We start from the raw sequence: 15564 nt of genomic DNA, 5'->3' as shown, positions 1-15564 counted from the left end.
TTTTTTTTTTTTTAACTTTTGCTTCACTAGAGCAATAATTTAATATTTAATTTCATGACTAGGGACTGTCTTCCAGAACAACCATTTGTGGTTGATTTCTCCACCAGCCAGGACGGAGGTGTTGAGGTCGGCATACCCATTGAGGACAGTGGCTACCAGGGTGACCAGCGCTTTGCTGGAACCTCAGATGCGTGTCCTCCTGGCCAGGCGTCTGCGGTTTCGTATTGTGGGAGCGTTTGTTGCGTCCCTGGGGGTTGCGGCTCTCTGTAAGTTTGCCGTGGCTGAACGAAGAAAGAAGGCACATGCAGATTTCTACAGAAATTAGGGTTCCATGAAAGATTTTAAGGAGATGAGGAAAGCTGGTACCTTTTCAGAGTGCAAACTGATTTTAGAATATAAAGAATTTCTTTGGATTGATTTACAAAGAAGTTTGTCACTGACCTGTGTTCCTGAGCTATGAATATGTGAGCTGAGGAATAGTTTCTCTTGATAAATAAATACTCAACAAATACCGTGGACAGTACTCATAGGTACAGTTGCTTGGACCTCGACCAGGGATCGAAGGTGTTTCCGTGAGTCTGTGTCTTACCCTTTTTAACTTATGTGCAAAATTCTTGAGTCCCACTGATGTGAGCTATATTTAAACCCAGGTATCAGTGAAAACTGCATTGTAAAAACCCCTGGTAACAATAGGGGGAAAAATGAGTCAAAAACAGAGCAAAAATGGCCAGGAAGGGAAAACTCTGTGGATCGTGCACATGCATATCTGCCTGCCTGTCTGTCTGTCTGTCTGTCTCTCCCCTGCCCTTTCCCTTCCTTCCCCCACCCCTATTCCCTCTCTCCTCTTTCTCTTTTCTCTCTCTGTTCTGTTCTTTCTCCTACTTCCTTCCCTTTCTTAAGTCCCATTAACAGCTTTAGTCTCTATGGCACCATTTTCACTCATCAGCAAACTGCTTTATAAGCCATTTATTCTTAGTCTTAGTTCTTGTCTTTCCCGCGAGAGGACAGGTCTGACCCTTTTCCATCCTCTCAAACGGCACAGTGGCATCAGCTGAATGACGGAGTCGGTGTGTGAGTGGGGAGGCAGTGGCCAATGCCAAGCCCCAGAGCCACAGACGAGTTCACTTCAGAGCTTTAATCCTAGGCCGGTCAGCCAGGCAGACTCGGCCCTCTCCGGGCATGGTCTCAGCAGAGCAGCAGGGAGCACAGCTGTGGGAAAAGCCTGGGACCTATTTAGTCTGGCCCCGTTGAAGCTGGCTAGCAAGTCTGTCACTGGGCCCCAGAGAACTGCCCCTTGCTGTTTGTGTGCCACGGCCAGTGCGTGCTCTCCCCAGAGACATAAGCTCAGGCTCCCAGAGACGGCATTGCCACTGGAGCCTCTCACCTCCGACCCTGGCCCCCAGCCAGGACGGTGCTGGAGGAAAGCTGAAGGACACCTACAGAGAAGCGACGCGGTGGCTTACTGGTGGCTCTGGGCACGAACACAAACGTGCCCCACGACAGAAAGTTCCCCGCCAAATTGAGGGGTCCTGCCTGTGTTCTCAGGACAGATGAGGGACAGTGCCCAGACCAGGACCTGGCTAGCTGCATCCCCGTCCCTTGGGCCTTTTCAGCCCCAGGATCTTAGGGCGGGTGAGCTTCCCTCTCCCCTTCTCAGCTCCCTCCGCTATGAAACAGGGACCCCATCTGCACAGTGCTTCCAAGGATGCTGAGGATAACACCAAATGAGCCATGAACATCCTTTAGAGTCCTAGAATTTTGTAAGGAATCATTGTTGTAATTTTATCTCAGTGGCTGCTGTTCATTCCCTTCCTGCATGATTATATGTGAAAGTCCTGGATTGGAGAACTTTTCTCATTGTATTAATAGTTATTGTCAGGTAGAGTTGCCCAGCCAAAGAAGTCAGCTGGCCTAGGAAAGTCAAAAAACATTGATTTTTATACTTCTTATGTGCCGGTTATTATTCTAGCTGTCTTACATATGTTATTTTTTAAATAATCTAAAACCTGCAGTGCTGCTGGTGCATTATACTGATGATATATACCTTACACTTATCATTATTGTGTTATCATCATCAATTTATAGGCGAGAACACTGAGGCTTAGGTTGGGAAGCTTGCCTAGATCACGCAGTAGAGCCATGAGTTAAGAATGTCGGTTTCCATCTGTCTCATTTTACCTAAGACCGCACAAGAGTGAGCATAGAATGATTGAGTCTATAGGCCACAGATGAGCCAGAATAATTTGTTTGCCTTTGGATTGAATTGAGTTGCCCCAAGTTCAGTCTCTCCCACTCATCTCCTCCTGGGGATGCCATGAAAGCTTGTTCTCGATTTACTTTGAGATATATCCCATGGTATTTTTAAGTCACACGTTTGTATTCCTAACGGTACTTGCCTCAGCTCATACAAAATGAGTGTGCAACGTGTGGGTGAGGCCCAGTCCCCGCTGGTTCTTGTGCTGCTGATGAGCCCAAGGAGCAATCGAGCCCCGTGGGTGGGTTTGAGTCGGTTCTCAGGCCAGCCTCGTACAGATGCTCTCATTGATACCGCATAGTTGCACAAAGTATTCTCACATAGTATCTCTTTAAAACTCCCCAAAGTCCTGTGATGACGCTCTGAGTACCCCTAGAGACAGAGGAGGAAGGTGAGCTTCAGAGAGAGGCAGGGACCTGCCTGAGGCCAGGATCTGGCCCCAGATCCTAGGTTTCCAGTGCAGCGCCACCGTCCCCTCCACAGCTGCAGACAGACCTCAGGCTTGCAGAGAACCAGTGAGAAGCCACCCTCTCACACGCGCTTCTGAGCTCCCAGGGGGGAAGGAGCAGATAGGTTTTTAGTCCCCAGTGCCTGAGACCCCCAGGGTAACTTGGCTCTGCCGAAGCCCCAGGCCAGGAAACAGGCTGTGGGCAGGAGCGAGGAGGGTGGGGTCAAAGAGGAGACTGCACCGGCATGAAGAAGAGCGAGCTAGCGGTGCTGGCGTCCTGCAGTGCCTAGGACCTAGAGCACATCTCTATGGGGTTCTCTGAGGCTGGGGACCCAGGCTCAAACCGCAGAGAGTGGGGAACAGGGAGTACTCTGGAGGGGCGAAAACATTTTGTCCTCTAGCCTCAAGCCTCGTCAGTCTGTGCGAGACAGGAAATTCCTCAACTCTCCCGAGGCAGCCAGCTTTCCTGACCGCGGCAGCCCAGTCAGAGGAACGAGATGGATCTCTGCATTTCCAATACTGGGCCCCCAAGCCCACCCCCAGGGCCTTCTGCCAAGGCCCCCACCTGCCCTCCGCCAAAGGTTGCAATGCCTGCATCAGGGGCACGGAGGGCAGGAGGGGCCTGAGAATTCCCCTCTTCTGTGGGGATCGTGGGGTTACCTGCTTTCAAACTCAGGCTCCATGCTCTTCAGACCACACCTGCTTTGGGGGGAGTTTTTCTCCAGCCTCCTGGGCCTTCCTGGCCTCTCCCACCCACATTCCCAGAGGCTGAGGTCGAGAGCTCTGCAGTGGGCCTGACTTTGTCTTCAGTGGCAACAGATAAACATTCGGTGGCAGCTTTGGAGTTAGGCCTTGCCCAGATATGTAACATGCCCTGGGAACACAGCCCCATGGCTCTGCTTCCTAAAGAAGGTCTGGTATTTGTGGCCCTGTGCTTTTAAGAACCCAAAATACTAGAGGCCCTTTCCCTGAAAACTTAGAGTTTAAGTTAGAGTTAGCCTAGCCCTCCCCATCTCAACTGCTGCACCTGCCAAAAAACAAAAAAGCTAAAAGGGAATTATTGAAAGTCAGAGCTGCCTGGCCTGGGAGAGACCAGCAGCTAGGCAGGTGTGGGCTCATCCCGCCCCCAGCTGTGCTGTGTGGGAAGGAGACCACCGGCCAGGCACTCTGTGGCCTCCTCCCCTTCCGCTCCTGTAGGCAGGGCAGGCCCAGGTGGGGAAGGATTCCAAGAGTGGTGAGAGTCCTCTTTGTTCATCCGTCTCCACAGGGGACTGAATGGAGTGAGGGGCCAGCCCTGCACCCAGAACGGTGCTCTAGTTTTCGTCCTTGACTCGCTGGCGCGCTCCCTCCCCCACCCTCTCTCCCTTCCTCCCTCTCTCCCTCTCTTAGAGAGGCTGATTTTTTTCCTCCCAGCTTTTATCAGGGTATTATTGATATACAATAAACTGCATATATTTAAGGTGTTTCATTTGATTAGTTTTGACATATGTATACATGAATGAAACCGTCACTGTGATTTTAGAAAGTGAACTTCTCTATCACCCCCAAATGTTTCCTGATGCCCCTTTATAATCCAGCCCCGCCCCCCCGTCTCCTGCCCCACACAAGCACCGATCTGCTTTCTGTCACTATACTTTGCATTTTCTAGAATTTTTTATAAATAGAACTCCTTCTTTGATTTCTTTTATTCAACATAATTATTGTGAAATCCATCCCTGCTATGATGTCTCTCAATAGCTCATTCTTTTTTGTTGCTGAATAGTATTCCATTGTATGGATATGTTATAGCTCATTTACTTACATGTTGATAGACATTTGGGTCATGTCCATTTGGGGGTATTGTGAAAGAAGCTGCTATGAATGTTTGTATACAAGTCTTTGTGTGAACCCGTACTTTCATTTCTCTTGGGTACATACCCAGAGTAGAATGTCTGGATCATAAGGAAAGTGTATGTTTAACTTTTTAAGAAACCGCCAAACTGTTTTCAAAAGGCTCTGTACCGTTTTACACTCCCACCAGCAGTACATGAGAACTGCAGTTTGCTCCACATCCTCACCAACACCAGTTCTTGGGATGATCTTTTTAATTTTAGCCATTCTAATGAGTGCAGTGTCTTTGGCTTTCTTGGGGTGCTTAAAATAACCTAGGATGGCAATAGAGCACCACACAACCGATAGGGAAGCTCTTCAGTTCTGTTTTATGAGAGACAAAAAATATATTAAGTTAAAAAGCAAGATGCCAATCATCATGCATAGTATATTTTTTAAAGGTGAAGAAAATTTAAAAATATCTATTTTCTTCTGTATGTTACATACATAGATTTTCTCTGGCAAGATGAACAAGAAAATGAAAATTGGTTGCATCTGGGGAGAGATAATTGGTAGCCCGGGTGACAGGTGGGAGGGACATTTTACACATACTCTTTGGTACCTTTTGAATTTTGTGCCATGTATCACTTATCCAAAAGAGTAAATAAAATTTTAAAAAAAAATCTCATAAGATGGCAAGTGTTAGCTTCCCCCCTTGAAGTTCTCTGGAGGAACCAGAGCCTAGATTGGGCGTGGCTCTATAGAGTCATTGTTCGTTCCCTGCTATCGGGCAAGAGTATTGTCATGCCAACCAGAGAAACAGGGCACATTTTGTTCCTGATGACCTCCAGGGCCTCCAAACACTCTTTATCTGTTAGCTGTCAATGTCTGGTAGGAACCTTGGCATCAACACAGTCATGTACCAAGTGGACATTTATTCTGTGTTTGTTGAATGAATGAATGTTCACCCCACATTCCGTTGTCTACCACACAGAAAAGAAGAGCGATAGGAAGAGTGAATACGTTCTGCCCGTGGCTCCCAGCAGGCCCGTCACACCTGTCTTCCTGCAGGGCCTCTCTGATCTCAAAGTCATGGATGGAAGCCAGGTCACCATGACGGTCCAGGTGTCAGGTCTGTCTCTGCGTCTCTCTCTTCGGGGCATGTGTGAAAATGGGCATGATCGCAATGAGTACTGCTCCCTGAGGGCCTGCTGAGATCATTGATCTACCAGAAAATCAGATGGGACCATCAGGAAATAGACCCAAAGAAGTAGAGACTCTTGGCCTCTATTTTCTGCCTTCTCTGAGTAAGATTTTCTGGATTCAGGGTTCAATGGTGCAGGAGAAGAAGATAGCCATAGTTAGACTGGTGAGGGGTTGATTTGAAAACATAGTGTGACCAATGTAGCTGGAAGGTTCTGAAGACTGGTACAAAACCAAATTATGTGAGAACTTCCCAATTCTCAGATGATCATCTCAATTGCTCTAGTCAAATTTTAAGGTGAGAAGATGAGGCAGAGGTCCTTCTAATACAGAGGCAGGGCAACAAGAACATGTGATTAGCATCGTGGTCTGAGATGTCACAGTCGTTGCTAGAGGTGAGCAAGAGAAGCCCAGGGAAGCTCCTGGCACTGCACTCATGGCTGGGGCAGCTGTACTTTGCCATTAGTGCATAAGTGTTTCTTGGCCACTGATCAGTGCCTATGACAGCCTGGAGGTCACTTTCCTAGTTTTTTAGTTCCTCTTGAGTTGCATGTCAGGTCCAGCCTCTTGGCAGACTATTGTTCTGGTTCTTTGGCTCCTTGCTTGAACAATTTACAAGCAGGCCTATGTCACAGAGTGACCACAGACAGGAAGCAATTCCACAGAAACAGCTTTCGTTGCAGAAAAGAAGGGAGCTATGCAAAGCGAGAGTACGTTCCAGAGAGGAACAGGTCAGTCTCCACGAGTGAAGAAAGACGTTGAGGACTCCCAGGTGGTTTCCTTTTATTGGCCTGGTCCGGGGAAGGGCATACAGGAGGTGTGGGATGTTACCAGATGATTGATATACATGACTGACAGGTGTTATAAGAAAGTTGCAGCCCCACAGGTATGTGTGCCTCAAAACCTCAAGTTCCTGCTCTTTGTGGTTGTTAGCTGTGTTTTCCTGCAGTCCCTTTCCCCCCACCCCAGTCCCCAGCTTCTCTGCCGCTAGATTTGGTCCCTGCCTGACATCCCGGAAGCAATAAAGATGAGCTGTGCAAGAACCGGGGGGCTCCCCGTTTTGGGGATGCTCGGATAGACTGTTTGTTCCTACAGGCTGGAGGCCATCCCGTGACAGTCCCAGGCAGAGGGCCTGTCCACACTCACCATGCTGTGCACTGAGTCTGCACCTGCTCTCCAGGTGTGTGACATCTGACCCATGGCAGACAGATGTCCGTCTGCTCTCTCTTGAGCCTCCCAGGACCTGGTGCCACACAACCTGCCTCAGCAGCCCACGTCAGGGGTCTTGCTCCCTGGAAGCAGAACCTAATGTCTCAGCTCTTCCATGAGAGGAAGCCCTTACAGATGGTCATTGTTTTATGCCCCAGCAAATCTACACAAATTGCCCAGAAAAATAAACTAGTAAAACCTAAAAATGTGGTCCACTAAGAGCCGTGTTTGGAAATCCTGGCAAGCCGGTGCTCATCTTTACCCTGGGGCGACATTTGTATGGTAGCAAAATGAAACGCTAACTGAGCTCTCTTTCTGGTGAAAATTTGCAAGGGAGCTACCAGGAAGTTCCCATCGCCGGCATGTGGATGCACCACGTGAAGCAGCGCAGAGCAGAAAATGTGTTCAGCTACAGCCCAGGAATCTGGTTACCCCTTTTGTGTTCTCAAGCAGTTTGAATTCTAATTTTGAAAACCATTCTTCCTGGGTTTTCTTTTTCATCTCTTAAATCATATTTTTGCATCTGAATTCTTTCTAGTTTCTCCAAATCTGTTGTTCAATAATTCCGATGAACAGCATTGAGTGTTTTCTTTGTGCCAGATGCTCTTCTAATCTGCTGTCTTGATGGGCTGCTAAGGGGGTTTGGTGAACTCGTTTAGTCCTCCCAACAAACCTACAAGGTGGATGCTGTTAGGATCCCTATTTTATGGGAAAACTGAAGTGTAGAGAGTTCGGTAGAGCATTTATACACTATTACAGCAACAAGTGCAGAGCTGCCACATGGCCAGGGAAGGACCTCCCTGAACAGTCACCCCCGCCCTCTTCCCCATTTAGGGAATCCTCCCCCTGAGGTCATCTGGCTTCACAACGGGAATGAGATCCAGGAGTCAGAGGACTTCCACTTTGAACAGAGAGGCACTCTGCACAGCCTTTGTATCCAGGAGGTGTTTCCAGAGGACACAGGCACGTATACCTGCGAGGCCTGGAACAGCGCCGGAGAGGTCCGCACCCAGGCCGTGCTCACGGTGCAAGGTGAGGCCCACGAGGAGCAGGTGGGGGGGGAGTCCTGCCGTGGCCTGTCCAAAAGTGACATGGAGGCGAGGAAGCCATGTGAGCCTGCTTTGCTCCCACTGTGGACCGTCTGCTCCCTGGGTCCCATCCCAGCCCAGAGGTCAGCTCCCTATCCTGTATCGCAAGCTCTGGCCAGGTGGGGCTGCCCTTCCCAGCTTTCTGAAATCCCTGCCCTGTCTGGGTTACTGGTGACAAGCTGCATGAGTGCTAAGTAATACACTTAACAGTTTGGCAGTGATAGCTTTTGAGGTGAGTTGTGAGCTTGTCAGGGTCCTCGTCATCAGGGAACTTACATTTAAGAGGAGAGGCAAGTTAAGCACATGTAAAGTGAGCCTCTTAATCATACGCACCTGACGCCGATCGTTAGCACCCAGCCCAATGTCCCTCTGCCTTCTGCACTATCTCCCCTTGCTTCAGATATACAAATTCCTGTTAATATTGTCCTCTGAGAATGTGACAAGACAGATTTGCAAAGAGAAGGATGTGCTGCAGGTATACATCCAACCAAAGTGATTTCTGGACAAGCTGTTACTTGGGTGACGCGCTGGCTTCCCACCCTTCACACCATGGGAGTTGAGTGGACGCTGCCTGCTGAAGGGCCTCCCACTCTAGCTTTGTCCTTTGCCAACTTCCAGAGCCTCACGATGGCACCCAGCCCTGGTTCATCAGCAAGCCTCGCTCGGTCACAGCCTCCCTGGGCCAGAGTGTCCTCATCTCCTGCGCCATAGCTGGTGACCCCTTTCCTACTGTGCACTGGCTCCGAGATGGCAAAGCCCTCTCCAAAGACACTGGCCACTTCGAGGTGCTGCAGAATGAGGACGTGTTCACCCTGGTTCTAAGGAACGTGCAGCCCTGGCACGCCGGCCAGTATGAGATCCTGCTCAAGTGAGTCTGCATGGCCCGCCAGCCTCCCTCACTCCCGCACCCCCACATTCCTAGTGCCCCTCACCTGGGTCTGGGAAGCTGGGGGACGCACAGACTGGTGTGGGGCTTGGACTTCAGAGTAAAGCAAGTGCAGGCCCCGTGCTGCTGACAGCTGGTTTCTTCCTCTTCAGTGTAGCAGATGTGCCTTGAAACCTTCCCTTCTGAGCTCCGTTTCCCCAAATCTTCGGCCTTATTATATCCTGGATTTTGCTCCCCCAATGTGTGGTGTATGGAAGATATGAAGGAGGAGGGGATGGATTAAAGTGGGAAAAGTAGGAGGATAGAGGGAACGTATTCGTTATCTATTGCTCTGTAACAAGTTACCCCAACACTTAGCAGCTTGAAACAACAGACATTTATTATCTCACAGTTTCTGTGGGCTGGGAATTTGGAAGCAGCTTAGCTGGATGATTTTGAAGTTGAGGTCAAGATGTCAGCAGGGGCTGCAGTCTCGGAAGGCTTGGCTGACACTGGAGAAGCTGCTTCCGGGGTGGCTCACTCACATGCCTGTTGGCAGGAGCCTCAGCTCCTTGCCTTGGGGGCCCCTCACAGGGCTGCTTGAGTGTCCTCATGACATGGCAGCTGGGTTCCCCAGAGCCAGTGATCTAAAAGAGAACACCAGTTGGAGCCTGCAATGTCTCTTACAACTTACCCTTGGAAGTCACACGTCATCACTTCCAACTTCCTGTTTGTTAGAAGTGAGTCACTCCATACAGCCCATGCTCAAGGGGAGGGGAATTGCTTTCCACCTTTGGAGAGAGGAGTGTCAGATAATTTGTAGACATTTTAAGACCACTGCAGGGAGGTTAACTTTCTCCATTCCTTTTTTTCTCAGCTTTTCAAGGTCTTGCTAGGGTACACTGGAAGGTCAGCTCTCTGAAGCACACTGCTATGTTCCCAGGCCTGGAACAGTGTCTGGCCCATAGTTAGCATTTGGTAACTATTTTGTAAATGAATGTGATTCAGAAATGTCCTTTAAAATGCTCCAACCTTTGAAATTCTATGCCAGCCCTGGATTGATGGAGATAGAATGCCTGCCCTTGGTCCTGGGGTTGGCATAAACGTTGAAGAAAAGCACTTGTCTACACTTAACCTACAAGTAGGAAATTGTGCCACATGCTGAGGATGGTTAGACCTGCCCTGGCTTGGGTGCCTGACCACTCTGCAAGGGGCTTTCTCTCCGGGACTTGGTCACTTCCCACTATTGAGCCTCTCGTGTTTACGGCTCTGAGCTACAAACAGGCTCTCTAGCTAAATGCCAAGGCTGCTGCCGTGATGGAGAGTTGTGCCTACAATAGTTGCAAACCCAGTGTATATCCTGTCCCCTTGGGTCCTTTCTGGGTATGTGCTTCACACACGTGTCTGCTAGCTTTTTCTATATAACAAACCACCCCAATACTTAGTGGCATTTTTAATGTAGCCATTTTTTAAAAGCCATTTATTATTTCTTAGGAGTTGTTGGGTCTGCTAGGAAGTTCTGCTGAGCTGGACAAGGCTCAACGAATCTCACCTGAGCTCAATGACATGGCTGTGGTCAGCTGATGGGATGGCACAGGCTGCGGGTCACCCACTACCATTAGCAGTATGTTCAGAACACAGCAACTATCTCAGCCTGATGCCTGAGCTAGTTGTTACCAGGAAGGCAACTCTGCCTCCAAAATGGGGAGAAGGGACACTCTGGTTCCCTAGGCCAGTACAAAGAATGGAAACTGATGATGTGTAAAAATACTTGCCAACCAGCTTGTCTGTATAGAAGGAGTACTGTGAGACAATACTCACGTTACTCAAGCCAGACATCCTAGAGGAGATGAGCTTTCTCTGGGTTTTGAGGAGAAAAGCAAGGCTGAGTCTTGGCAAATGAGAACAGGCTTTGCTGTTGAACATGCTGAGAGGAAAGGGTGGGGAAGGGGTATAGCAAAGCAAAGGGCTATGGGAAATTTGCCAGGCCAGAGAGGAGGGCTGCACTGGGAGGCCAGCAGGCAGACTGTCTGGGGCCAGTTGGGGACAGTCATAAAACTTAGACTGTCCCAGCTGGGAAGGACATCAGAAGTTATCTAGCCTCATCCTCATTTAATAACGGGGGAAACTGAGGTCTCAGGGTCATGGACTTGCTCATGGCCACCCAAAGGCGAGGAGCAGAGCCCAAGTTCAAACCCTCGTCTTCTGACTTAAATCAGGTGCTCTTCCATTCCTCACGGCCCAGCATGAGAAGCTTCTCTCAAGTTCAACTTGGAGTACCTGGGAAATCAACCACGCCGGAGTCTCCACCCGTGCGCCCTTGCCTCTACTTCCTCCCAAAAGTCCAGCCTCTTTATTCCTTTGGGAGGCTGTTGTCCTAGCCTTGGCTTTGTCCCCAGTTGAGAAGGAGGAAGTCGGTGGAGAGTTCTCCTGGGGAGTGTGTGCCAGGTTGCCAGTGGCCTCGCTTCTGCTGCTTTTCTCGTCCTGACAGGAGTCAGACCCTAGACCCAGGGCAGGGCGCCTTTTTAGGGGGGTGGCTGGGTGGCTACAAGGAAGCCAGGGTTCAGGTGTGCCGGGTGGTGGGGGGCAAATCCTGTCTGTCCCTGCTAAAGTTGTAAGGCAAGTGTAGGTGGCTAGTTTCTATCTCCCTTCCTTTCCCTAGCTTTTATCTCCTGCACCAAAAGGGCAAATGTCAAAAAGTCAGCTCCCAATTATAGCTGAAATGGTTGAAAAATTGATACTTGCCAGGAAATTAGTTCTTTAAACTAATTTTGCATATAAAATCCATCCCAGAGACGAATGATTCCGAGTGGGACAGGATCCAGGGCTTTGTAACTGAAGTGTGGGCTTCTTATTCAGGGCTTGGGAAGCAGGGGCAAACGGGCTCTGTTAGTTTGTGAAAGATGCAATATATAGGTGATAGCCCCGTGTTCTTACTCCGTGGCAGCACCTGGGATGGGGCCTCCTCCTCAGCCCAGACATGATTTTGTAACTGGGTGTGTGCAAATGTCGGAGACAGCCCCAAAACACTGTTCCATCTGGTTAGATTATCTGGCACGTGGGTCCCAGGCAGGAGGCCCCTCTGAACTCTGTAGGCTGAACCTACAGAGTTCAGCCTGTGAACCCGTGATTTGCCTTAAAGGCCCAGCAGAGATTTAAGTTTATGGCTGTGGAAATAGTTACCCCTAGATTGCCCCCACAAGGGATGATCCACTTAGTGGTCCAGCCATGGGATCCCAAGTTCTCCACCTTCCTCGGCCCCTTCAGACTGCAGGGTGCCACAGGGTGAGCCCTGCAGGTGAATTGAGCAGGAGGCCTTGAGAGGCTTATCTGAGTCTGTGCTCTCTGCCTTGAGGGCAGGTCATGGAAGACGACAGAAGCCCTTACAGCTTCCCCATGTGGAGAGACGCCTTACTCCAGCCCATGGGCAGGGCCCCACCATTCAGAGCCTCTGCAGGGTCGGGCTGGGGAAAAGCGTGGCCATCTAGGCAGTGTCTGCTCCTGCTGTTTGCATCTGGGCTGTGTTCCACTGGTGATGGAAGGAAGCTCAGCTGAGGAGATGTTGACAAGGGCTTTTGGGCAAACACAGTCCTTGAGCATCTCGTCTTCCGGCTCCACGCCAAACCTGGGCACCACTGCGTTAAGCTTGAAAGAAAAGGGGGAAAGGAATGGCCTAACACTGGCCAGCAGCCTGGCAGAAGCAGGTGCCAGGGTCTGGGCCTTGACCCAGCACGCCTTTGCGTGGTTATTCTACAAGTTGACCCAAACTCCATCAGCCTTTCTGAGTGTCGAGAGCTCAGAGTGCTCTGAGGGCCTCAGGGCCTGACACTAACGAGGCTTCTCATTGCTGTTTGTTGAGCGAAGGGGCACCCTGGGCCCTGACATTCTCCAGACATGAGGCTCCCTGAACCTTCAATCTGTGCTCCCTGAGAGCCTGAGCACTGAGGGGGGCAGCAGGACAGGATGGCTGTGGGTTGGCTGGCCGGGGAAGAGAGAGGAGGAAAAGAGCTAAGGCAGCCAGGAAGGCACCTACAGTGGCACAGCCTGGGACAGTGCGAGGGCACTGGGGAGAGGGAAGAAAGAGGGAGCCCCAGCGGGTGAGAGAGGGTTAGAGGGTAGCAAAATTGACCTCTCCTTGCTTCAAACGGGTCCCAGTGCCCAGGGGTGAGCAGCAACCACCAGGCGCCCTGAGGATCGCATGCCACTCCATGGGCCCGTTGGGAGGGAGGCCAGGCAGAGTGAGGTGGACACCCACACACATCAGCAGAACATACAGGAACACATGCCCCGATGTCTGTCCATGTGGGGATGACTCATGCACACACAGGTATTCTCAAACACGGACCTCCAGGTACAGGTGTCTGCCAGATAGACCCCATGTATGTTTGTATCCAAATGTATGGCTGATATGTACATATGCACGTAGACACACACAAACACACACGGATCCCAGAACAGATTTATTCTGATGAGTACTGTGGGACAGGGTACAGAGGTCACAGGTCCCCAGCTCTTTCCCCACTAGTTAGCTCTGTGAGTTCAGGCAAATTGCTTAACCTTTATTAACTTGTTTTTCTTACCCTTTAAAAACAGTGCTGACTCCAACTTCACAGAGCTATCCTGAGATAAAATGAGATGGATCATATGAGGAACCTGTCACAGAGCTTGGCACAGCTGCCACCGGGGCTGAGTGCTAGTGACAGGGCTGTAAACTGGAGAATGAGTGGGATGAGATGTCGAGACCCCCGAGGGTCCACCCCTGAGCCTGCTTTCCTTATCTTTCAATGGGGCACGGCCATGCTCCGCACCTCCCTGGCATTGTGGGGAACAAGGAAAACAACAGGTGTGGACATATGAAGGCTCGAGGGTGCTGCATAAAATGCAGTCCTTGTGGCCACCAAGAGTCCCCTCTGGCTCTCAGGCCTGTCCCACTCCTCCCCCAGCCTGAGCAGAACTTTCTCGGCTGTTCAGAGCTCAGAAACGCCAGCAGATGGCAGCCTTGAGGGGCTGGCGGGCTGGTCGGCTGTAAACCCTTCCAATCTCTCCCCAGAGCAGAGGGGCCTCAGTTGCGCCACCGCTGGGAGGGCAAACAGTTTTATGGACATGAAGGATCCAGAGCCCTCCCCACCTGAAGGAAGAAGAGAAAGGGCCACCCATGTAGAGAAACACCTGTTAGGTTTTTAACGCACAAAATTCTGACCTAGGGGCATTGCCAGTAAGTAGAGTTTGGGGGTGCTGTATTCCCGAGAGGTCGAGGGGAAGTGCCCGCCTCTGTGTTAAGGGAGCAGGGAGTCAGAGTCAAGGTCACTGGGCAGGCTAACCAGGTCTGACTGCGGACCCCAGCAGGGTTAGCCTTTATTCTTCTCCTCTTATTGATTGAATGACTGACTGATTGTGTTATATAATACACTTAGAAAAGTATTCCTACTTCTAGATGCCTGTCTTAGCTGTTGTCCAGAGATTCCTTTTTCTTCTTTTTAAACAAGAGCCGGGAAAATAAAAGGTAACCACAGGGTGAGAGGGCCCTGCCCTAAACCTAACTCTGGGTGGACGTCACAGCTAAGCTGGTGACTTCCATCTTCCCCGGTGGCTGGCAGCCTGTGACCAAGTCCATGCTGAGCTGGCCCTTTGCCCAGACAGCTTCTTGGTTTTCACTGATCTTTGGAATTCCTCAGGAACCGGGTTGGCGAATGCAGCTGCCAGGTGTCACTGATGCTACAGAGCAGCCCTGCCAGAGCCCCCCCACGGTGAGTGCCCCCAGGAGCTGCCCCGCCAGGCACCCCTGCCCCAGCCCAGCATCCCCAGAGTGTTCGTATCCTCCAGCAGAGGCTGCCAAAGCCAAAAGGGAGAGATTGGAGGGGAATGAGGGAGGGAGAGGAGGGGAAAGGAGGGGGTGATTTTTCTTTTTTTTGCACACACCCTTATAAGGCTACTGAAGTCATTACCGATGTAATAAACCAACTAGGCGAGTGAGCGCCTCTCACCAATGTTCCCTTCTATAAACACAGCCTGGCCAGCCCCCTCCCTCGCCCCTCCTCTCTGCCCTCCGCCCTCAGGGATTTGCTCTCCCCTGACGTTCTTTCTTACCCAGCCCCTTTCCTCCTGCTACTTTCCTTTTTCCCTCCACTGGTTGCAGGGGGAGGGAGCCTGCCAGCTGTGAGGGCCTCTGTGGTGGAGAAGCTGGCGCTGATGGTGGCAGTGGTGATCACTATGGGACCCTGAGGCCCAGCTGGCTGGCAAGAGGGCAGGGTTGGCCAGAGGAGGAAGACGGTGAGGACGTGCGGGGGGTGCTGAAGAGGCGCGTGGAGACCAGGCAGCACACGGAGGAGGCCATCCGCCAGCAGGAGGTAGAGCAGCTGGACTTCCGTGACCTCCTGGGGAAGAAGGTGAGTACCAAGACTGTGTCAGAAGAAGACTTGAAGGAGATCCCAGCTGAGCAGATGGATTTCCGCGCCAACCTGCAGCGGCAAGTAAAGCCAAAGACTGTGACGGAGGAAGAGAGGAAGGTACATAGCCCCCAGCAGGTTGACTTCCGCTCTGTCCTGGCCAAGAAAGGGACTCCCAAGACCCCCGTGCCTGAGAAAGTGCCACCTCCCAAACCTGCTACCCCGGATTTTCGCTCAGTGCTAGGCAGCAAGAAGAAATTACCAGCAGAAAATGGTAGCAGCAGCCCTGAGGCCTTGAATGC

General features: G+C 50.9%; 1 protein-coding gene across 1 annotated transcript in view; it reads left to right on the top strand.

Moving 5' to 3' along the window:
- The window catches only part of MYLK (myosin light chain kinase), a 191528-nt gene that overhangs the window by 91783 nt on the left and 84181 nt on the right, over positions 1-15564 (top strand). The window contains exons 12-16 of the mRNA XM_012639620.1: positions 5506-5643; positions 7758-7955; positions 8630-8879; positions 14552-14623; positions 15013-15562. Of these exons, the coding sequence (XP_012495074.1) occupies positions 5506-5643; positions 7758-7955; positions 8630-8879; positions 14552-14623; positions 15013-15562 (1208 nt within the window). The remainder of the gene's footprint in view (positions 1-5505; positions 5644-7757; positions 7956-8629; positions 8880-14551; positions 14624-15012; positions 15563-15564) is intronic.

The sequence above is a fragment of the Propithecus coquereli genome, unplaced genomic scaffold (assembly GCF_000956105.1).
Source record: "Propithecus coquereli isolate 6110/MARCELLA unplaced genomic scaffold, Pcoq_1.0 Scaffold10, whole genome shotgun sequence".
NCBI classification, from domain to species: Eukaryota; Metazoa; Chordata; class Mammalia; order Primates; family Indriidae; genus Propithecus; species Propithecus coquereli.
This window is presented reverse-complemented; position numbering and strand designations above follow the sequence as displayed.